The sequence below is a fragment of the Rhea pennata genome, unplaced genomic scaffold (genome assembly GCF_028389875.1).
Source record: "Rhea pennata isolate bPtePen1 unplaced genomic scaffold, bPtePen1.pri scaffold_26, whole genome shotgun sequence".
Lineage (NCBI taxonomy): Eukaryota > Metazoa > Chordata > Aves > Rheiformes > Rheidae > Rhea > Rhea pennata.
The window spans coordinates 2958430-2982335 of NW_026907677.1; the positions used below are offsets into that span (position 1 = coordinate 2958430).

Below are 23906 nucleotides of genomic sequence, written 5' to 3' on the forward strand. Positions count from 1 at the left end.
CTGAACATGTTGTCTTGGGTCAAATGTCTTCTGTGGGGAGGCCTGTCTAGGGCAAAGCGAAGCCTGTGCGCAGTGGGGTTGTGGAGAGCTTTGTGCTGGCTCCCATCCTGCTCAGTGTTTTGTCCCATTAGTTGTCTGGGAGATGGTGGTTCCTTTTTGCAGAGGCACGGAGATGAGATTTGGAGAGCCTGCAGGTGATACGGTGGGTGAGAGGAGCATTAGAACTGGTGCTGCCAAGCACCCCTTCTCACAGGAAGGCTAGGGAAGCTCTGCAAGAGGCAGAGAAGGAAGCTCCTGCCCCTGCAGATGCTGGAGGTCTTCACAATGTCTCTCAGCTTGCTGATACACTCCTCCAGCATCTGGCATGTTCTGCCTATTGTGCTTTGGACAAAGAGGGGCTTCTTGGTAGCTCCCTAATGCCCCTCTGTCCCCATTATGGACACAAGGTGCAAAGGAAGTGTGGTGCCCTCCCTTTAGACTGGCATCTTTTTCCTCTTTCCAGGTACAATGCTGACAGTCCATCTAGAAAGCCCCCTGTGGCACCTGCAAAGCCCCCGCAGGAAGAGGAGAAGGCAAAAGAGGACACCAGGGCCAAGAAAGGTAATGGGAAAGCTGGGTCCTGGCAGGGGTTTGTGCCTTCTGCTTCCGTCCTCTTTGGCCAGGCAGTGGAGGCAAGGCGACAGTGCCATGGCTCAGGTAGCATCAGGCACCGGAGGTGACGCGTACCCAGTACGGGACATCTGGAGTGATTCCTGAGGGAACACGACCTCCCGGCAGCCCAACACTCCCAGCTGCAGCTGATGCCTCCCAGATAAACTTTCCCCCATTGCCACGGCACTCAGTGGCACCCTGGGGTGCACTGCAAAGTGCTCTTGCACTGGAGGTGTTGGTGCAGAAGGGAGGCAAACGTGAGCACTGTCCTTGTGCAATGTGAATCCTAAATTGTGCCGGCAGCTGCAGTCATGGAGAGGCTGAGCTATTTCATGGGACCAGTGAGTTGTCATTGAATGAGAAAAGCCCCTGAGAGTAGATGGGGAAAAACAACAAGGCAGGGAGAAGCCAGTGTGCGGAAGGGCCAAAGACCACCCAGGAAAGAAGGCCTAGAAGGAGTCACCTTGAGGCCTCACACTTTTATCACAGGCTGGAGCACATCTGAAGAGCCTTCCCGTTCCAAAGGCCTCCTCAATGCTGTCCTGAAGTGTTTTCTTCTCTCCTGCTTACAGGAAATCTTCCCGCCAAGCACCTCCCCCTCAGAGCGAGGCATCCTCCAGCCAAAATAACAGCTCCCACTAAGCAGAAGGGGAAAGGGAAGAAAGCAGAGGACAAAGCGCCTGCTGGCAGGTGAGAGCCGTGGAGGAGTGGGTGAGGGTGAGCCTGTAGCCTAGTGCATGTCTGGGGGAGATGTTTCCTCCGCACACAAGGTTCACAGCAGCTCTGAATGTCCTTTATCACATGCCCCAGGGACTCCTGAGCCCTTGATGGCGAGAATGCCTTGACAGCCCTGACCACTTTCTCCTTCTTTGACCCTGTGTCTCCAGGAACAATCTGTTCTCCATGCCTAAGCACAGGGCACTGGGGACCGCCAGGCCATTTGTAATACATTTGGCAGGACAGGGTAAGGGTGTCTCTTGGAGCCTGTCTTGGTAGAGGAGGCTGCTCCTCTCCGGGCTGCATCCAGAGCAAGCCCGTGTCTGGGCACGCTGAGCGTTCCTGAGGGCACATCCTGCAGCCCTGGGCGTTTCAGCTGGGGGTGGTCTCTGTCCCTGTGGGTGTGAACACAGTCAGCGGAACCCATCTCCTTCTCTGGCAGAAGGGCCTTGTGCCGCAGAGGCAGGTGCCCAGCCGGTGAGTGCAGGACGGAGACCCAAGTGCCCCTCTGCTCCCAGCACCTGCCCACAAGGTGTCTTTTCAGGGGGCTCCCGGCCATCGCAGGCAGCTGCTCCAGGAAGGTGGTGCAAGGCAGGACAAAGGGCAGTGCTGAAGCCATGCCCCCACCAGAGAAACTGGTGAAGAAAATCCAGAGGTGGCCAGGACAGGTGCGTGCTACAGCCTGAGGTCCTGCTTGTGCCACGGGGACGTGTGGAAAAGCGCAGTCCTATGGGCAGTGGGTAGGAGAGATCCCTGCCTGCGTGTTCATTGGCCAGTGACCAACCACATCTGGGCCTTGCTTGAAAAGGTGCAGGTCACCCGCTAGTTCTGGAGGGCATTTGTCCCTCCGGCATTCTCAGGAAGCACCTCAGAAGCCCCTCTTTGGCCCTTTTTCCCGTGGGAAGGTACCTGCTGGGCCTTTCAGGGAGAGGCCATGGGCAGTTTCCCTTTAGTTCTGTGATTATTGAGCTCATTGGTGAGATCCAAACTGGGATTTTGAGACCTGCCCCTATGAGCTTCGGGGCGTAAGAGCGCTGCCGGGAAGGCTCAAGCCAAGCGGCAGGAGAGAGGATGAGAAATGCCCTTTGCGCCCTGGGAAAGCACAGATGCCAGCAGTCCTCTTTGCCGTTTCTTTTCTGTGGCCCTCCAGGTGGAATATCACTTCCGGGTAATGGGCGAGGGCGTTCTTGTCTTTCCTCCCATCTGAAGCCCTGTGAAGATTTCCCCTTCTGGAGTCCTTGGCTGGAGACCCAAGCAGGCAACAGAAGAGAGAAGAGTGCTTTGGGAGAACTCCCCTGCAGAAAGGCTGGCATTTCCTCCAGAGTTTTTTTCCAGAAGCATCTGTAAGAGGCAAGGACCCATCAGGAAGGGGGCTTCTGCTTCCATTGACAAGCAGTTAGTCTTCTCCAAATTTCCTTTTTTTTTTGGGGGGGGGGTTATTTATTTCTTAAAAAAACTTTTCCTGAACATTGCACAGAGATTTGACTTTTGCGTTTTCTGTCCCCTCACGACCAGCTCATGGCACCAATGCCTCCATCCATCCTCCCCACTTCCCTCACCCAAGCCTACTCCCCCATCTGGTTGCCCAGCCCTGCCCAGCCCAGCTCCAGCTCCCTGTCCCTGCACAGAGGGAGAAGCCCTGCTCCTGCCGCCCCACAGCAGCTCTTGCTGATGCTGAACCCTGCTCTCCCAGCTGGAGCTCAGCTGTGTCTACCACCCACTGCGTCCCGCTGCGTCTCCAGTCTCAGCCTCTCTCCAGCCAACAACTCAGGCCAAGGATCAAGCACAGGCTGGGTGGAGAGCGCTGTCCTCTCCACCCACGTTGTGCTCGGGGCAGATGAAGCACTGTCCCGGCTACAGGGGTCTCTGGCAGAGCCGCCTGCACAGCAAGCAGAGCTCTGAAGTGCTCCCACGTCCCTGCACGGTCACGGCAGCAGGGACTCAGCCGGCCCCTTTGGCTGCCCCATGGCACTGCTCCCTCCCTTCTCCCCATTCAGGAAGCAGAGGTACAGACATGACCACCCAGCACGGGCACACGCTGGTCCCTCTCCTGTCCTTCCTACCAGGGATGGGCATGGCACAGCTCAGCTCAGCTCAGCTTCAGCAGCACACACATGCATCCTCCGTGCTGCTCTCCTGGTCCCCTGCCCATCCCATTTGGTCCAGAAGGACATCCCCCAGGAGCGTGCATGTACTAGCCTCCAACAGATGTGCTGTCCCAGAGCCACCTGGCCAGGGCTGGACCTCTGGAGAAGTGGGGAGGGAATTTTGCCTTTTCCCTCTGGGTTTCCCACATCAGTTCCTGGGAGTGGAAAAGAGCATTCCCTGCGAGCAGGGGAGGTGCAGGGAGTTTGCCGCTCATGAAAGAGCAGGGAGGTGTATGGAGGTGGCATCACATGAAGGGGCTGGTGAAGACGGGGCCATGAGATGCTTTGGGAACACTCTTGGGTTCCATTTGTGTCTGCTGAGGATTGCCTTTCTGCTCTTCTTTGAGGAGGACAGAGGGCAGAATGGATAGTATTCACTAAACCCTGATTTACTCTCTTAGCCCTAGCAAAGGGTGTGCCTTCTGCTTGGTGCTGATCCTAAACACTTCTGATTCCTCTCACCATTCCCTCCCGGTGAGCCTCCCCATCCCCCCACCCCCAGCAAGACCTACCTCTGCACACACACACAGGGGTGAAGGGGAAGGTCAGTGGCACCAGCCCAGCAGCCGTGACCCCCCTGCTCACAGCAGCCCTGCCTCAGGACACAGGTCCTTCCCTGGGCCCTGGGCCTTCCCCAGCCTCCGTCAGACCCCTGAGGTTCCCACTGCTTTGTCTGGGATCCTTCCTGGGGACTGTGAGCAAAAGCCAGGGTGCTGAGCAGCACAGTCCCCCAGGCACCCCAACATGGGGGCACCGTCCCTGGGTGGGCTCCAACCAACAACCTTTCTGTTTACAGCCAAACGTGCTGCGTGCTGTGCCACAGAAACCCCCCACCTGGGGTTGTGCCGGGGGCTCCAGTGTCAGCACTGTCCTGGTGGTGTGGGCATGGGAACATCCCTGAGCCCAGCCCCATGCCCAGGCCCAGGCAGGGGGGATGCTGCCCTTTGCCCATGGCCGGGTGCTGGTGGGCAGCGTGGTGCAGGGGGAGGCCTGGAGCCTGGCTGAGGGGCTCTGGGGAGCTCCCTGCCCAGCACCAGCTCTGCCTGCTCCCATGGTCCTTCCACCACACAGTCCAGTTCATTGTGAAGGGGGTGCTCTTGGAGTACGCTTGCACTGCTCATCTCTTTGGTTAGGCATGTGCACTTTGGAGTGTGTATGCACACTGTGGGGTGGGTGTATACTACGGTGCATGTGCACACTTTGGAGTAGGTGAGCACTTTGCACGGTGTGTGCACACTCTAGTGTGTATACACATGCTGAGTTCCTTCTGCATTTTAGGTGCTGTCAACCCCCTCTTTGCCCTGAGGCTGCTCTCTCCTGCCCAGCCATGGCCTCCGAACACACGTCCTGGTGAGGTCGGGGGTGGCCAGGCACTGCGGCTGCCCTCAGTACCGCTCCGCTGCCAGGAGCTGCCAGGCCTGTGCAGGAGCTGTATAGAGGAGGCTGGGGCAGTGTGGGGCTGTGGAGAAGTGTGCAGGAGGTGGAGGAGGAGAACAGCTTTTTCCTCATCACCTGCTGCTGCAGGGGTGCAGGTCCTTCCCTGAGCCATTCACTGGCCTGTGTCAGACTCCTGAGGTTACCACCACTTTGGGATCAGACATTCCTGTGCTGGTCATTTTGCACCAAAGGATTGGGAGAGGCAGAAGGCAGCAGGCTATTGCTGAGGCCTGGTGAGTGCCTTGCCCCCAGCAGCTCAGCGGGCTCCCATGGGACAAACCCTGTCTGAAAGGGGCTTTCAGAGCTGCCCTGGGATAGCTCTTTCCCTCCTCCCCTGCCCCAGGGGAGAAGATGTGCCCAGCTCCAGAGTGATCCCCAGCCCCAGCATGCCAGAGGGAAGCTTCCCTCTCCCAACCCACCCTGCTGGTGCCAGTCCAACCTCCAAGGCTTCAGCACAGACCTCCAGGAAGCTGGAGCTGCCTTGGGCCTCAAGGCAGTCTGGTGGCAGGAGGGATAGGCATGGGCACAGCAGCAGCAGTGCCAGGAGCTAGGGGAGGAGCAGGGCAATTGGGGTGGAGACCCCTGCCCTTGGCTACATAGCTGGGACACTGCATGGCTGATGCCTCTGTGGCCAGCCAGGCTCCAGGTTCGGGGTGGATGGCAGCTTGAGGATCATAGCACTGGGATTTTAATGGACTTCCAGTGCAAGCATGGCTGTGGCGAAGGCAAGTGCGCAGACCCAGGTACATCCAGCTGCAAAGGATGGTGGTGGAAACGGCAGTGCGGGGCTGCTGGAGGCCCTCCCGCTTCTCCCTGTGAGAAAGAGAGTCCTGGAGAGATGGGAGAGGAGCACAGGGCAGGGTGAAAGAGGCAGACGGAGCCACTTGGGGTGCATCAGGGAGTTTTCCAAAGCCCCGGGCTCTGCCAGAGACCTATGAATCTTCCCCCGACACTCTCCCAGCAGCGCTTGTTCTGTCCTGCCCTAGTGGCTCTTGGCCCCACACCAGCCGTACTGGAGCAGAGGCTCATGAGCTGGAGGTGCCTCAGGGCAAGCTGTGCCAGCCCCAGGCAGCTGGCCCTGAGCATGGGGCAGCCCAAGCCCCTCCTCATATGTCCCATCCTGCTTGGAGGGCAGCATGCGAACCGGGGAGCAGCCTGTTCCTGCCCAGGGGGACCTTTCGCAAGGGAGGCAACTTGACAGCCGTCGCACTGCAGCAGCACCCACTGTGGCCCCTGCCGCAGCCCTGCCACCCCGGCCCCTGCCTGGCCTCCTGCCTCCCTCACTTCTGGCTCCCAGCCCCTCTCTTTGCACTGCACGGACCAGCTCTGCAGGCAGCAGCTCAATGAACTCTGCCCCTCCCCACACCGAGGATCTAGCCCCAGACAGGCAGCAGGATGCCAGCCTCCCCTCAGCCCACCGATAGGCTCCCCCATGCCCCTTCTCCCTCATGAGGTTGGTGGAGCTGAGCTGGCCCGGGGTGGCCAGCCAGCACCAGAGCAAGGACAGGGCAGGGTGAGCAGCCCAACTTGGGGCCCACCAGCTGGACGGGGGAGGACGGAGGCCACTGAGGCCTGAGGATGCTGCTCTGGCAGCAGCTCCATGCTGGGAGTGTTGGGGTTTCACCCTTTACAGGGAGCAGCCTGTGGTGGGGCCATGAGCAGAGCACTACCCTGGACCCAGGCTCTGTCCTGCTCAGAGGTAGAGGTGCATGAAGGAGTGTGGGGCCGGCCACGGGCTCTGCCCCTTGCTCATCAGTAGTGCAGCTCACAAGACAGGCGGAGCCTGGCTCTGTGCTCAGGGTCTTTCCATTCATGCAATCGCAGAGGAGTTTTACTGGGAAGGGTCCTCAGGGCATTTCCAGTCCCAGAAAGCAAAGGAAAGTGCGTATGTGCAGTTCCTTGGGTGCCTTTAGAAATGATCCCTTTCATCAGCATATGTGGAAATATGCGAGAGATTAGTGAGATTACAGCCACAGCAAAACAGGCAGAGCAGTAGTAACACGAGTCAACGGCTGTATTCTTCTCCTGAGACTCATACCCTGCCTGAAAATTTACATTAGTTCCTCATGGGGAACATTGACATTTGTATTAAAATCATTCAGTCATCTTAGCTGACGAGTGTGTGTTCATGTTTTGCAAATGCTGAAAACGGTTCTTCACCTTTTCAGGCAGAGCTCAGGCATCTCACTGCAAGCATCCAGGGGCCCTTGGAGAAGCTCTCGTGTATCTGAGGTACCTGCCCGGCCCTGGCGGCCCTCCCAGTGGACCCGCAGAAGATAGGAGACCCTTGGAGCCACAGATGGAGGCAGGGCAGAGGGGAACAAGGTACCTACACTGGCACTGACACCCATGACCCTGTGACTGCATCCCACCTCAGTTCCGAAAATCACTTTCCTTTAAAAAGGAAGAAAATCCCCCCCCCCCAAAAAAAAGACCAGTATAATAAAAAAAAACCAACAACAAAGTGAAGGACAATAAGAACACAAAGAATTTTAAAACCTGAAAAGTGTAACAAAACCCCTCTTCACCTGAGATCATTTTCTGAACTTCCTGGCTCCAGCCGCCAGGCTCCTGGTTCCTGTCAGGGAGAGAAGCGCCGGCCCCGCCCGCGCCGCCCCCGTCGCCTGGCAACGGCGCCTCCTGCTGCCCCAGCCCTCTGTGCTGCCTGTCCAATCAGCCAGCGCGGGGAGGCAGAGAGCCAATGAGTGCCTGGGAGGGGCGGGCTGTGCTGTGAGAGACATGCAGAGAATCACAGAATGGGTAAGGTTGGAAGGGAGCTCTGGAGATCATCTAGGCCAACGTGCCTGCTCAGCAGGGTCACCCAGAGCAAGTCAGACAGGGTTGCATCCAGGCGGGCCTTGAATCTCTCCAGAGACAGAGACTCCACAACCCCTCTGGGCAACCTGTTCCGGTGCTCTGTCACTCCCACAGTGAAGACATTCCCCCTCACGTTCAGGCGGGACTTCCTGTGCTTCAATTTCGCCCATTGCCTCTTTTTCCTGTCACATGGGAGTACTGAAAAGAGTTTGTCCCTGTCGCCTTGACACCCTCCCTTCAGGTACCTGTACACATTGATAAGATCCCCCCTCAGTCTTCTCCTCCCCAGGCTAAAGAGGCCCAGCTCTCACAGCCGTTCCTCCTAGGGCAGGTGCTCCAGTCCTCTGATCATCTTTGTAGCCCTCCGCTGGACTCTCTCCAGTAGCTCCATGTCTCTCTTGTACTGGGGAGCCCAGAACTGGATGCAGTACTCGAGATGAGGCCTCCCCAGGGCTGAGTAGAGGGGCAGGATCACCTCCCTCCACCTGCGGGCAACACTCTTCCTAATGCAGCCCTGGAGGCCATTGGCCTTCTTGGCCACAAGGGCACATTGCTGGCTCATGGTCAACTTGTTGTGCACCAGCACTCCCAGGTCTTTTTCTGCAGAGCTGCTCTCCAGCAGGTCAGCTCCCAGCTTGTACTGATGCCTAGGGTTATTTTTCCGTAGTTGCAGGACTCTGCACTTGCCCTTGTTGAACCTCATGAGGTTCTATGAGGTTCTTCTCTGCCGAGCTCTCCAGCCTGTCCAGGTCTCTCTGTATGCAGCACAGCCCTCAGGTGTGTCAGCCACTCCTCTCAGCTTGGTATCATCAGCAAACTTGCTGAGGATGCACTCCATCCCATCATCCAGGCCATTGTTGAAAAAGTTGAACAGGATGAGACCCAGTACTGAGCCCTGGGGGATGTCACTAGCCACAGGCCTCCAACTAGACTCCACGCCACTGATGACAACCCTCTGAGCTCTGCCTTTCAGCCAGTTCTCAGTCCACCAAGGAGAGCACCCAATGGCATGCCCCTGTGGGGCTGTCCGTGCTCACCCACCCGGGCCAGCCTGGCCTAGCACCCGCCGCCCGCCACGTGAGGCTGGGCCGGAGCTCGCCATCCTTCGGTGGCAGGCATAGGGGTCTGAGCTTTTCCGGAGGGCACCGGGAGGGTGCCGGAGGCACTGGAAAGCACACTGAGGGTGCTGTAGGGGAGACCGGGGCTCACCCCGTGTGTATTTTGTGGTGCGTGCAGAACAGAGTGCCTTTGTGCGGTCAGGCGCAGCCGTGTTGCTCGTCTCCCAGCACATCTCTCTCGCCCAGTGCTGGTTTCAGGCCTCATTTGTGTCCCAGCTCTGCCAGGGCTCAGCTTGGGTTCACAGCCAGTCTGTCTGCAGGTGCTGTGGCCTCTCTGCAGCTCCACATCACCTCAGTGGACATGGGGATGGAGCATCTCAGTGGCGGAGTGGTTTCCTATTGCCCCTGCCTGCACACATGCCGCTGAGGGACAGAGGGATGGAGGTTGTGGTGTATTACCTGAGGAGCCATCGAGGAAGCCCTTGCCCCCTGCCAAGTCCTTCCCTCTCTGGCAGCACTGAGCCCAATCTCTGCAGAAGGAAGAGAGAGCAGTATAACCATCAGAGCCCCCTGAAGTGGCCTCTGGGAAGTGTAAGCCTGGTGCTAAGGTAGAAGGAGCTCTTCCTCCCCCCCCATCCAAGAAAAAAAAAAAGTTGAAATGTTTTTTGAAAATAATAACTATTGCAGCATTTACATTTCCATGTATTTGTTTAAACTGATGAGTATTCACATCATGTAATCGATGGTTATAGCATTTTCTTAACATTCGCAGAGGAATATTGAGATGTAGCTTAAGAATGGGGCAGATGAGGACCCCAAGGGAAACAGACCCCGACCAGAGGGCTGGGGGCACAGGAGGCCCCTGCGGCCCAGCCAGTTCCCACTCCTGGCCCACCTGCTGGGCACAGCAGTGCAAGGAAAGTCTCTGGCACCCGGCCCCATGTGGACAGCTGCTCGTCCACTGCTGGCCCTAGTGGCCACAGACCGACCTGCCTGCTGGGGGCACCGAACCACCCGCACTTGGCTCTGGGGAGCCTTATAGCCCTTCTGCACTGCATCTTGCCTCTCTTCTTCATCAGAATTTTGATTTTCTTTTCCTCTCTGGTGACCCAGCTGGTGGCTGTGGACTGCTGCGGGGGATGACGCCTGGCTGTGCTCTGTCTTCCTGGTGGTCCCTAAACTCAAAATCCAACACCGCTTGTCTTTTTGAGACTAAAGACAGTGGCACATTGAAGGTTACAGCAGTTGTTTCTGACTTAAATTCCTGGGTTTGTCAAGAGAAGACTCAGCTGGGGCTGCAGGCCCATTTGGTGGCAGCAAAATTCTTGGGTCCCTCTTTGTATCTTTATGGGGAGGGTTGTTCTCCCAAGTGAGCATTTCCAGCCAGGGTGCTCCTCAGAACAAGCCTCGTGGGAGTTTGTTTGTGCTGAATCGTGGCAGAAGTAGAAGCTGGTGCTGCCCAGCAAGGGCTGGAGCTCAATGTCTGCCCCATCTGCTTTGCCAGGTTCTACAGCATACAAGACAGTGCTGTCCTTTGCAGCAGTCGCTGTCTTTGGGCACCATCGCAGCATTTCCCAGTAGTTTATACAGCAGACTGAGGCCCCTGTTCCCAGAATGCTAAAACTCTGAGCAGTGTTGTAACAGTCCATTTGCAGTTGCCTGAATCAAATAATCTGTTTTCTCCCCCGACTGTGTTCAGTGCTCTGTGCTAGGGGAGAGAACTGGTGGAGTTGACAGTGGCTGATGCACTCTCCTGCCTGCGTTACCAGTGCATTCTAGCCCAATGGACTGGGAGTGCCCATGGCTGAGCTCTCTGCTTGCAGGAGCCATCCATCTCTCCTGGTGCTCCCTCTCAAGCACACCCTTTCCTCAGCAGCAGCAGGGAGCAGGGCGCAGGAGCCCCCCTACAAGCCGTGTTGTCCTTGGCGCGTCTCCTTGCTACCCCTCCTTGCCGTGGTCTGTTGAAGATCGGCGGTGTAGCAATGTGGGCTCCTGATATCAGCTTGGTCAGGGATTGCCGTGTCCTGCAATCACACGTGCTGAGCTCAGCACTGGGGAAGGCACCCAGAGCGATCCTCCCACATCCCTCTGAGGCCTACTGCCATCACGCAGGTGGCAGCGCAGCCTTGGTACCAGGACCTAGTGGAGCATGGCGCAGGCTGCTGTGTGACATGGTCCTCGGGAGAAGGAACAACCTGGGGCACACCAGTGCCAGGCCTGTCTCGCAACCCCTAGCCACAAGCTGTGTGGAGACAAGTCTCTGCCATGGCTGTTGGGGCTGAGCAGGAGCCCCATGTCATCCCTTACTGTCAGCCCCAGTCTGTGCCTGACTGCTGAGTAGTGTTGGGGATTGGCTGGGCTCAGGGAAGGACAAGAGTGGCTGGGAGACTGTCACAGCTCCACGTATGCCTGATAGCTGCTGTATGTAGGCTCTCAGGTTCTTGACATCCTTGATCTGGCAGTGGCCTCTTACTTTTCTCATTTTTCCCCTTGTTTCAGGGAACCAGTCCATTGACCTGACAGGAGCTGAAAAAATGGAGGCTGCAAAAACCTAGGAAAAGAGATGCCTTGACTGGGGGCTTCTCGCATCAGAGGTGAGCTGGCTGGCACATGGGCCTGAATACTATGCTGCCAGCATGGCCTCAGTGCTGTGCCTTTCCCAGGAGCATAATGGAGCAGCACATCCAAGCCCCAGCTGCAAAGGCAGCTTGTTCCTCAGGGAAGGGGTGAATGCACCACATGTCTGTCCCAAGGCTGGTCCAAAGCTGGATTCAGAGTGAGGCAATGGAGAATGTAGGAAAGGATGGGTCTCCTTGGCAGGGCCATGAGAGAGGGCAAGATGATCTTCTCTTCTGCCCAGGCTGTGGCTGCTATGATTAAGCTGTTCTGGTGCAGGAGCTGACCATGACATTGAGCTCGCCCAGGAGCCCAGGACCTGTGCCCAGTGGCAGAGCCCAAACAAAGCCCCTCCTGCTGAGGTCTGTGGCCTCAGCTGTCTGCTTAGGTGATACTTGGGCACCGATGCCACTGTTCACCATGTCCTGCTCTATCCGGGTATCTGATGTGGTCCTCTTGGCCCTCTTTGGTGCCTGAAAAAGGAAAGGAGGCATTTGCAGGTAGAGGGATGAAGCCAGCCCTCGTCCTGGGGGAGGGGCTGGCAAGTGGCATCATCGCTGCGCTGCTGAGCAGGCTCCCATCTGTCCCCAGTCCCTTTTCTAGGGGAGAGAAGTGAGGGCAGAGGAGAGGCATCTCTCATCTCTGCTGAGAGTTCAGCTATAGCATCTGTCTCTTCCCTTGGCTCAAGACCAAGTTGGAAGGTTTTTTCCCTGGAGCTTTCCATTGACAGCAGTGTCTTTCCCAGGGTGAAGAGCAGCCTGGCAGGTGGCAGAAAGCTGTCCCCAGCACTGCCACTATCACCCCTGGCCAACAGATCTGGCCCAGCTCCCCATAAGCCCATCTCCCTGCTCTCGGCATGTGGAGAGAGATGTGCCTATGTCCTGCCTGCCTGCTCCTGGCATGGCAGTGATTTCCCCATGGGCATTGCCAGGGGCTGCTGCTGGTGCCAGGCACCTAGCAGCATTTGCGGGAGGGGCTGCTTGAGCACCAAAGCCAAAGATGCCACAGTGCTGTTAGGGTTCCACCTGGCCTCTTCCTCCACCTAAGACCTGGGGATCAATCACAGGTAGGGGCAAAGTTGGGGTGGGGGGTATTGTGCTGAAGGGAGCTGCTTTCTCAGCTCCCAGCCTGTTTCCTCCAGAACAGAAGTCATCCAGCCACACCTGCTGCATTCTGAGCCACCTTCTGCCTAGTGCTGTCTCTTGATTAACAAGGTCTTCAGGAGTGCCAACCCAGATTTTCACTAGGGAGCTCAAAGGCTCCTTCCTGAAAGACCTCCCTGTGACTGTCCAGGATTCTGCTAGCAGTGCATCCTGGATCCTTCCAGGGAAACTTGAACAGGCATTGTATCGTCCCTTCCCATCCTGTCGCACTGGCATAGACCAGCTGTCCAGGTGCTGTGGGCAGTGGAGAGAGTTTTGCGCCTCAGACACACTGACACAGGCTTCTAGACGTCAGTGCAGATCCTAGGTCAGAGCCCCATGAGGCAGACGATGTGGTGGGACCCACTGTGCCCCCCTTCAGGGCCCTTCATTCAGATACACCAGGAAAAGGGCCTTGGTCCCGTTTCCCAAGCCAGGAGTGGGGCCGAGCTGCCAGCACACTCTGCTGCCCTGTCCCAAGCCCTCACCAGCTCTGCTGTCTCCTGTGCAAAAGGCAATCTACATCACTGCTTTGTGTGGAGCCTCTGTGGGGTCTCGCTGGCTGCAGTGGTAGGTTTTGTGGGCAGCACCTGCAAAGCCAGGATGGGCAGATTGTCACAGGACATCAGCAGTGGAGTGAGGGGGAGGTGCTGGGGCATCCTCAGCAGCACTGGGAGGACAAGACTGGTCCCACAGAGGAGATGGGCATTCTGGACACTCAGGTCCTGCTGAGGGTGCATGTGTGTCCCCTCCTCAACTGGGAACGGCTGATCACGGTCATGCTGTGGGGTCCCAGTGTGACACCAAACAGAGCAGCCCTGGTATACTCAGTAGAATGCTGAGCTGTCTGGGTGCAGAGGAGGTTTGGGAGGAACTGGCAGGAAACCTCATCTTCCTGTATCCGCTCTAACACTCAGCTGTGCAGAGCATGAATTGCTCTTGGTCAAGTTGAGGGCACCCAGTACAAGAGGGTCCTTCTGCCCGCTGCAGCGTTCCAGCCTGACACTGGGAAGGGGTGAGCGCTCATATCAAGAAGGGCCTGGCCACATCATCCCGAAAGAGAGCTCTTCCCCATGTGCATGGAGCACTCTGCCAGGGCGGGCTGTAGCGTTGACTCTTGCTCGCTGTCGAACAGGGAGACCACCTGCAGAACCTGGATTTTTCTCACTCTGGCATGGGCTCTGGGATCTTGGCAGCACTCTCGTAAGAGAGATCCTCCAGTCCTCTAATCCTCTTTGTGGCCCTGTGCTGGACTCTGGTAGTGCCATGTCTCCCTTGTACAGAGGAGCCCAGAACTGGACACAGTATTCCAGATGTGGCCTCACCAGGGCTGAGTAGAGGGGAGTATTACCTCCTTGGACCTGCTGGCAACATTCTTCCTAATACACCCCAGGATACTGTTGGCCTTCTTGAACATAAGGGCACATTACTGGCTCATAGTCAACTTGTTGTCCACCAGGACCTGCAGGTCCTTCTCCTTTCCAGCAGGTCAGCCCCAGTCTGTACTGCTGCCTGGGGTTATTCCTGCCTAGGTGAAGGACCCTGCACTTGCCTCTGCTGAACTTCATGAGGTTCCTTTCTGCCCAACTCTCCTGCCTTTCTAGTTCTGCTGAATGGCAGCACAGCCCATTGGGGTATCAGCTACTCCTCCCAGTCTGGTATCATCAGCACACTTGCTGAGGAGGCACTCTGTCCTTTCATCCAGGTCACTGATGACTAAGCTGAAGAAGACTGGCCCTAGTACGGAGCCCTGGGGGACATCACTAGCTGCAGGCCTCCAACTAGACTCTGCACTGCTGATCACAACCCTCTGAACTCTGCCATTCAGTTGTGAATGCACCTCGCTGTGCACTCATCTAGCCCAGGCTTCCTAAGTTTACCTGTGAGGATGTTATGGGAGAGGATAGTGTCAAAAGCCTTGCTGAAATCAAGGGAGACAATATCTGCTGCTCTCCTATCATCTACCCAGCCAGTCGTTCCATCACAGAAGGCTATCAAGTTGCTTAAGCGTGATTTCGCCATGGTGAATCTATGCTGACTACTCCTGATGAGATACAAGGAACCTCATAATCAGCATCCAAGACATGTGCCTGCTGCTGGTCTATCAGCTACTAAGGCAGGAGTGACCTCACATGCCCATGCCCCAGCCATGATGCTGCTACTAGCCTATCAGAGGCTGAGACAGAAGTGATCTCATAAGCAAGAAAGGAAACTTGGTCCATGTGAGAAGCTGAAGGGCCATGAGTGTCCACACGAGCTTGGTAGATGATTGTAAGGTCACCTCTGTCTGAGTAGCCCATAGGTCTGCCCTTGGCTCATGCCTCAGGTAACTGTTTGTGTGGTCAGTTCTGTGCGAGGACCTGATCGGCCACCAAGAGGCGCAGGGCTAGGGTGTTGATTGTGAGGTCATTCAGAACATGCTGAGGTCATTTCCATAAGGGAAGAGGAAAGAGCAGCAGCAGGCCCATTGGCTTGGTAGGTGATTACAAAATCAGTTGTATCTGGTGAGCTAGTAGGCCACCAGGAGGCTGATATTTTTGTGACATTTTAATGAGATTGTTTCTCAGAAGCTCCTAGATGGGAGCAGGCCCTGACCTGGGCCCATGTTCTGAAGGTGACTTTGTGACTTCTGTCTCTGCAGGTGGTGGACCGGGAGCAGGAATATGGATGGGAAAGTGGTTGTGAGGTCATTTCTATAGGTGAAGCTGATGGGAGCACTTGACTTCTCTCTGGGATGAGTGGTTGTGAGGTCCTGTCTGCCTGAGTAGCTGATAGGCCACCAAGAGGCATAAGATTGTCTGGGTTTGGGAAGTGAGGAGGAAGGTTGTCCATACATGTCTCCTATCAAAACTACTGCTTTTCCTCCATGCTCAGACTTCATTCTGGCAGAGACACTCCGGGTTACTATGATCTGGAGAGTGTGGCTATCACTTTCTCTGTAACCTGAAAAGTAAAGAGAGCTTAAAAAGCAGAAGCCCTTTCTTTTTCAGGTGTTCATTGACAGCTTGCTCTTGTAAATACACTCCTGAAACCTCTCCCATGAGCCGCCCAAGAACTGAAGAAAATCAGGGGGAGTGAGATGGGTTGCTAGGGCTTTGAGTATTTTAATGACCCGTCAAGTGTATTTGGTGCTGAGTCCATGAGCCTCGGGTACTGAGAGGAGACTGAACAAACCTCTCAAGTAGTTAAAGTCAGCAGCAAATGCCAAAGCTTCTTGGAGCATTAATGAGTCCCACTGAGGGCCATTACTCAGAAAGCCTCCCCACGGGGCAATTACACCCAAAAGTTGCAAGCACTAGTTGCAAGTAGGCAAAGGAAATGTGCAGGTGGCCCCAATGTCATGCAAAGCTGGGTGAGTTTTGTCAATCAAAATGGCCAGGCACTGACACCCAGGCCCTGGGTAGGGTGATGCTTTCCCTCGCACTGTGCTCAGGCCTCTTCCTAGGGCAATGTGAGTGTGGGGGTGCGCCATACCGAGAGCAGGACAATGGTACAGCACCTCCTGGGTTTCCCGGGGACAAGGAGGCAGCAAGGCCTCAGTGCCGTAAGGAAACCTCTTCTCAGAGGCCTTAGTGGCAGAGACAACAGCCATAGCCAAAGGACAAAGACCTCAGTTCTGCTGGGAGCTTTCAGCCTCGGCTTTCACCCTTGGTTGTTTCCACCACAGGCTGTCCTACGCTGTCTCATACCTCCTCCTCTTTCCTTGCAGACTGTAGACACCCAACCTGCTTCCTCACCTCACTACCACTGCAGGATCTCTCTGCCTTTACTGATGTCTCCCTGCCCTCACTTGCTTTTCCTTGAAACACAAAGCCAGTAGCTGGTCACAGACTCCCTCAGGGTGACCTGTTGCACTAAAGCACTACACTTCAGGTGACATTTCTTTTCCTGAAGTCACATCTGCACGTTACAAGCTGCAGTTTGTGGTTGTTTCCCCTTCTCATGCTGTTTGCCAAAACCAAGAAAAGCTCCATCCTGTCTGAAACTACCTTTCAAGCAGTCTCTCCTGAAGAGTTTGGACCCTGCCCTCACAGCCCTCTAGCTGTATGAGTGGTCCCACCACATCTCAGTTCCATGAATCCATGCTGACTACTCCTGATCACCTTCTTTTCCTTCTAAGCATGATCATATGCTTAGAGGTGACCTGCAGGGTGAGCTACTCCATCAGCTTTCCAGGGATGGAGGTGAAGCAGACTGGCCTGTAGTTTCCTGGGTCATCCTTCTCACCCTGGCTGAAGACTGGAGTGACACTGGCTTTCTTCCAGGCTGCAGGCATCTCTCTGTTCTCCATAATATTTCAAGGATGATGGAGTGTGGCTTAGCAGTAACATCCACCAGCTCCCTCAGTACTGGTGGGTGCATCCAATTGGAGCCCATGGATTTGTGGATGTTAAGTTTGCCTAAATGTTCTCTAACCTGATCCTCCTCAACCAAGGGAAAGTCTTCCTTTCTCCAGACTTTCTCTCTTGTCTCCAGAGTCTGGAGGGGTGTAGGTCCCATGCTGTGTCTGCTAGAGCGGTGGTTGTGCTGGACACCCCGAGCATCTGACATGGTCCTGCTCATCTATTTTCTGTCACTAAATCAAGTGTCTGCCCTGAATTACATTAACTATCTGCAATGTAGAGATGTGCACGAGTCTCAGCTTCCTAGAGAGCAGAGCTCTAGTCATAGTAGGCATCCAGTGTCATTTCGGGGAGCCAAGAAAATTCCTCACCTGGCTCTCACCTCAGGCTCTAGAAGGACACGGGGCTCACAGCTTATCCTTCAGAGTAGGTAGACACTGTCACATATCTTGGATCACTGCTGTCTCTTCATATTTCACAAGGTGTTTTTGTGTGAACAGTTGATTCCCACCCTCCATCTCCACTGATAATAATGGGAGTGTAGACAGGGAGCTTGCATGCAGACATCTGTGTTGTTCACAGTTCAGTGTGGGCAATGAGAATGCCACCACCTGTGTTTTGTGGAGTCCAAAGGAGGGATCTGAATCCCATTCCAGACCAGGGACTTCTAAAGGGCATATGATGCCTGGATTGATTCATCTGAACTGTACCTGAGCCATGGGGAAACAAACTCCCTTCTTGTCCCTCTTGGGGTGTCCTGAGCTGAGAATAGAGTCTTCCAGAGTGGGACATTTCCACCTCCCTTAGAAAACCATCCCCTGATGTGACAAATTACAGTGCTGGAATCGGTGTCTCTTCAGTCTCTCCTAGGGAGAGACTAGAGATGATTGTTTCAGTCTGCTTCAGTGAACATTTCCCAGAAGGAGGGAGTCCAAAAGACAGATAAAGTCACACCTTCAGCTGGGCAACTATTCCCAAGCAGGGCCAGGCTCCTGAGATGGAGGGATGAGCTCATGGCAATGTGGCAGCACTGCTGAGAAGCAACTCTGCCCAGGAGCAGCTCCTCTACATACAGCAGCAGGGCTGCAGGTGTGCACTTGCCAGGTGCTCAGAGGAGACAAGCAAGGTGAGCAAGATGAGTGAGACAGAAGGAAGTTAAAAGCAATCAGGAGTGGGAGGACAGCTGAGAGCTCACTGGGAGATAAATCTTTGCCGCCCTTAACACAGTAAGTCTGTGGCTGCAGGGCAGTGCAGGTGAGGTACCCTGAGGCTTTCTCTGAAGCTAGCACATTCCATGGCCTATAGGATCTTTCACAATGGGTATCCCCATTTTTCTGGTGTGGAGCAGCTGGTGCTTCAGAGCAGGGATTCCTAGGGACCCTGTCAGAGGGACAGGGCATCCTGCTTCCTTCTTCCAGGGATGCTGCAGGGCTGTGAAGCCAGGGAGTGCACTCAGGTCTGCCCAGGGCTGTAATTCAGAGCAGTGTTTCTGCACCACAGGGTGCAGTGTGCCCAGGGCAGTGACTCTGCCACCTGCGAGGGTCAACACTCAGCGTGCCCAGGGAACTCCCCACAGTGCTGTGGGGAGGAGCTCTGGGTGGGAGGATCACACCCCTGCAGGACAGGTTATTCTGCTGTGGAGGGGATGCTGCCTGGGTCAGGGCTGCTCACAGCTCCAGCTCACCCTGCAAACATTCTGGAGGGGGGTTTCCAAAAGGAAGGTCAAGGCAGGGCATACTTGAAAGGGAAGGGACATCCATGAGTCTCTACCTTCAGTCGTATTGTCTGTGGGTGGGATGAAATGTTGCTGGATCTGTCAGATTTAGACAGGCAACTGAGGCTCCAAAACTTGACAGTGAGCAAGCTGCAATTCTGGAGGGAACTCAGCAAATCTCTTCATCCAGCCCACAGCCTACAGACAGAACGAGCATCACCTTTCCAGCCTCATCAGGGTATATCTCACCTGCTCCTTAGCCCCTGTGTCACTGAGATGCCCCTGGGCAGTTGCCTGCCCCTGGGAGGTGTCTGCAGGGCAAGGTTGAGCGCCCCATGAGGGGAATGGGGTTTGTGAGCAGTGACAGGAGAGAGACGTGGGGACAGAGAAACACCTCCCTGCAGGGATAGCTCCAGGCAGCAGTCATGGTCACAGTGTGGGAGGAAACTGCAGACTTCAACATCTCCTCTTCTCACCCATCAGCTCACCAAATCACAGAATGGGTAAGGTGGGAAGGGACCTCTGGAGATCATCTAGTCCAACCTCCCTGCTCAAGCAGGGTCACCTACAGCATATTAGACAGGATTGCATCCAGGCGGGTTTTAAGTATCTCCAGAAAAGGAGACTCAACAAACACAACCCCTCTGGGCAACCTGTTCCAGCTCTCTGCCCTCAAGCCTGTAGGATCCATGGCATGAGGTTTTTCCTTGCCTGATGGACACCCAGGAGAGGAGAAAACCCTGAGTGTTCCCCTGAGTCTCCATGTTCCTGCCTCCCTCAGAAGAAATGCGACGATACTGCCCTGTATTTCCCTACCTGTCTATGCTGTTCTTGTCCTTCCACTTGGACTCCCTGGGCAGGAGTGTTTGAGATGCAATTCAGACACTGACCCTGCAGGTCCTGCCATAGAGATGTATATTTGAGAAAGGTAATCAAGTCCCCCTCCAGCTTCTGGGGCTCTGGGCAGTGCTGGGGTGGGGGGAGGAGCAGGGGAGAGGGGCTAGCAATGAGCCAATTCTCTCTTCAGAACATCCCATCCTTAGGACCTTTAACCATTTGACTGTGGGATATCTGGCTGGGCTGCAAACCAAGGTGGGGACAGGTGATACATGTTTTTGGAGGGGCAGAGTACTAAGAAATAGAAAGTTTGGCCCGGAGAATTCTGTCCTAACTTGTCTATGTCTTGTCTTTTTGGACGATCCCCCATGCCTAGGGGGAGCAAATGTCCAACAGCAGCTCCTTCAACAGGTTCCTCCTCCAGGCATTTGCCAACACGCGGGAGCTGCAGCTCCTGCACTTTGCACTCTTCTTGGGCATCTACCTGGCTGCCTTCCTGGGCAATGGCCTCATCATCACAACCATAGCCTGCAACCACCGCCTCCACACCCCTATGTACTTCTTCCTCCTCAACCTCTCCATCCTTGACCTTGGCACCATCTCCACCACTGTCCCCAAATCCATGGCCAATTCCCTGTGGGACACCAGAGCCATTTCCTACTCAGGATGTGCTGCCCAGCTCTTTTTTCTTGTCCTTTTCATTTTTGCTGAGTATTTTCTTCTCACTGCCATGGCCTATGACCGCTATATTGCCATCTGCAGACCCTTGCACTATGGGACCCTCATGGGCAGCAGAGCTTGTGTCAAAATGGCAGCAGCTGCCTGGGCCAGTGGTTTTCTCTGTGCTGTCCTGCACACTGCTAACACATTTTCAATACCACTCTGCCAAGGCAACATCCTAGAGCAGTTCTTCTGTGAAATTGCCCAGATCCTCAAGCTCTCCTGCTCAGACACCAGCCTCAGGGAAGTCAGGCTTATTGTGGTTAGTGCCTGTTTAGTCTCTGGGTGTTTTGTTTTCACTGTGCTGTCCTATGTGGAGATCTTCACTGCTGTGCTGAGGATCCCATCTGAGCAGGGCCGACACAAAGCCTTTTCCATGTGCCTCCCTCACCTGGCTGTGGTCTCCCTCTTTGTCAGCACTATTACGTTTGCCCATCTGAAGCCGCCCTCCATCTCCTCCCCATCTCTGGATCTGGTGATGGCAGTTCTGTACTCTGTTGTGCCTCCAACAGTAAACCCGCTCTTCTACAGCATGAGGAACAAGGAGCTGCAAGATGCAGTGAGGAAGCGGATCAGGTGGGTACAATGTCGGGAGCAGTAACTGCCCTATGTGCACCTCTTCCCCATTTCCAGCGTATTTGGCATCAAAGCAATGTGTTATTCATTTTTTTATTATTTACACTCCTGCAAAAAAAAAAAAAAAAAAAAAGAAAAAAAAGAAAAAAAAAAGAAAAAAAGAAAGAAAGAAAAGTGCTACTTGTCCTCTGGAATCTCTCATTTGAATCTGACCCAACAACTGTGCTGAAGGAGGAAGCCAGGCTTCCCCCTTCATCAGCAGGGAGGAGGGAACCTCAAAGGCATACTAGTCTGAGCTCCCTCGGATGCCCCAGTGCAACGAGGAGAGTTTCCCACTGCAGTGTCTCTTTCAGCAGTGATACCAAAGGAGCTCGGGGGGAAGAGTCAGGCTTGCGCAAGTACAGATGGGTTGACAGCATGGGTCCCATGTGCATTAGGAGAGCTCAACTCCCCTGGCCACAGTCAGAGTGTGATCTCACATGCCTCTTCTGCAAGGGTGGCAGGCAGCTATCACAGTGGGCCAGTCCCTTCCCTCTACAGGGCTGCAGTGCACAGAGCAGAAGTGGAGGAGCGTCTGGATGCAGCCTGTGGGGACAGACCCTATGCTCTGCAGGACCATTCTCCCTCTACCACAGCAAGTATTTCCTCCCTGCAGCTGTCACATGGGGGCTGCAGCTTTCCTGGAAACACGTCTGCCCAACAACAGCAGGATTTTCTCTGTTTGGAGCTGTTCTCTTCATTGCCACACTGTGCTGCTGTGCTCTAGTGTGTATATACAACCTAAGAGCTCTCCTAATGTGGTGGTGGTACGGTTATGCTTCCCCGTGCATTCCTGTGAGCACAGGCAGGGCGAGGCAATGGGCACCTTTATGTCAGACCTGGGGTCCCAAATAACGTTTTGTAATAAAAGGGGATCTCCTGCGTGCTGTGCCGTGAGTCTTGCCTTTCTTCAGAAAGGAGAGTAAAAAACACACCCAAGGGTTGCAGCACAAAAGGGCCTGCTGTCCTGCTTGTGAACTCCATGGGCCCAGCAGGATGAGCTCAGATCCACCAGGGACCGAGGGCTGGATTTGGGGCTCCTTTCGTGGTGACCAGTGCAAGCAGAGATGGTGAGTGGTCTCTGCGTTGCCTGTCTGGGGCTGCTCACAGATGCCATCCTTCTGGAAAGGAAGCTGTCCACCAGGAGAGCTCGGGGGATCTCTAGGAAGAGTGTGTGCCTCAGGGGTGGGCAGGGAGTGGAGCCTCACAAAGTGAGGGATGTTTCATGGTGGAGTCACATAAAGCCCTATACCCAGGTATGCATAGGAAAGGAGGGCTCTGCAATCCCTGCAGAAGCAGTGGGGACCTGGGACACCCAGGGAAAGGGGGCTGGAGAGTGATCCATGCACTCTCATGTAACACCACAGGCCAGAGCTAGGGCACACAAAAACACATCTGCTGCCATTGCAAACACCCTGGGATCACTCTCAGCACATCCATGAGCACAAACACGTGCTAGCAGTGTCGGTGGTGTTGAGCCATGTCTGTCTGGTTCTCCTTCCTACCCCAACCAGCACAGCCAGTGAGGAGTCAGGGGTCACCCCACGGCGCTGTAATCCCACCATCTGATAGCACTGCAGTGTAGCAGTAGTGCAAGACCCTGTGAGGAGCAGAGGGGAGGGGTGCATGAACTGCTGTGCAGGTCAGCACAGACCCACTCACCTGGGGAAAGACTCTCTGGGGAGCAGGGACATCCCAGGAGACAAGCAGGACAGAGCTCAGAGAGAGAAAATGAGTGCAAGAAACAAGTTTGAGCACCATCTCAGATCAGAGTGCGCTCTGCCTGGGGCAGCAGGAGCTACCGGAGGTACTACAGGGTCAGGGCTCTGGTGCTGTCCTGGGCAGCAGGCTGGGCAGTGAAGGAGCTGCAAGCCACTCAGTGAGTAGAAAAGTACAATACCTTACCAAATGTGAAGGTTTAATGGCTCTGAAATGCATGAAGGTATGCAATAGCAGCACAGTGGGATGGTGTGAGATGCCATACCACTAATGAGAAACTGCAATGAGAGGTGTGTGCTGTTTTGCATAAATGGTAGTGTGTGGTGGATAGGAGTTAGAGAGAGACAGAGAGGTCCCAAGTGCTGATGGCCCTGGGCTGCAGTGGTGCTGTGAGCTGTGAGCACTGGGACTCTGGTGCACAGGGGACCCCTGTCCCCCTGCCTGGCCCTGAGTAGAGGGGCCCAGGAGTGTTTTGGTCACCTGCGGGGAAAAGGCCACCTCTAGGACCTGTTTGTGGCACCTGTGTCTGCAAAGGCAGCAGGAGCAGCCCCTGCAGCCCCATCCCTGGGAGCAGGTGTGAGGCTGGAGCTGGCACAGTGGCTATGTGCTGTGAGCCTGCTTGGGGAAGCAAGCCCAGAGAGAAACCACTGTCTTCCTGGCTTGGGTGCTGCTGCAGGGAGAGCATGGTGCGGACTGCTGAGGTCTCGTGGGCTGTGGTTTGTGCGCTTATAGAAAAAGCTTTGATCTCTTGATGAGCCCCAGCGAGGGAATAACGGGCTGTTTCTGGGAACAGCTTTTTTTCCCGGTGTTAATTTTTCCTTCCTAAGCTGTGATTTGTATTCCCTACTTTCCCCATTGCTACTTTTTCCTTACTCACTTTTGTCCTCCCCCTCACCCTGCCTCTTACGCATCCATCCTCCACTCATTTACTGATTTCAGCCTTCCCAGTCACAGGAAAGCATGAGGCCATATGACTGCTGGCAGCTCTCCTCTCCCTGCCAAGCTGCCCCAGCACAGCTCACCTCTCCCCCGCGGCAGTCACCATCAGGCCGGGAGACAAAGCCAGACACGTCTGCCCAGAGTCTGGTGCCTCTCTCGAGGAGGCAGACGATAACCCCCGCAGCCCCAGTGCTGCCCAGAGCTGGCTCTGCTTTGCAGGAGGGTTTCAGCCCTGGGTCCCGGGAGGGGCAGCTCTCCTCTGCCCTGGCAGCCAAGCCACAGCCCAGCACTGGGGTTGTGTGAGCCCCCTCCATTCCCTAGCATGGGCAGGGCAAAGTTGGGCTCCCTGCTGGGAACAGCCAGAGCTCTGCAGCACTACAAACAGCAGGATCTTGGCCTCGACGAGAGGAGGGAGCCAGAGGCTGTCACCAGCA

General features: G+C 55.3%; 1 protein-coding gene across 1 annotated transcript; it reads left to right on the plus strand.

Annotated features, from left to right (window-relative positions):
• The first annotated feature begins 19864 nt into the window (after positions 1-19864).
• Positions 19865-20800, plus strand: LOC134154357 (olfactory receptor 14C36-like). Its single transcript, XM_062601107.1, has one exon. It carries the CDS (start codon positions 19865-19867, stop codon positions 20798-20800), a length of 936 nt encoding a protein of 311 aa, XP_062457091.1.
• The last annotated feature ends 3106 nt before the right edge of the window (positions 20801-23906 follow it).

Excerpts from the sequence above, each read along its gene's own strand:
- LOC134154357 (XM_062601107.1), top strand. The coding sequence starts at position 19,865 with ATGTCCAACAGCAGCTCCTTCAACAGGTTCCTCCTCCAGGCATTTGCC.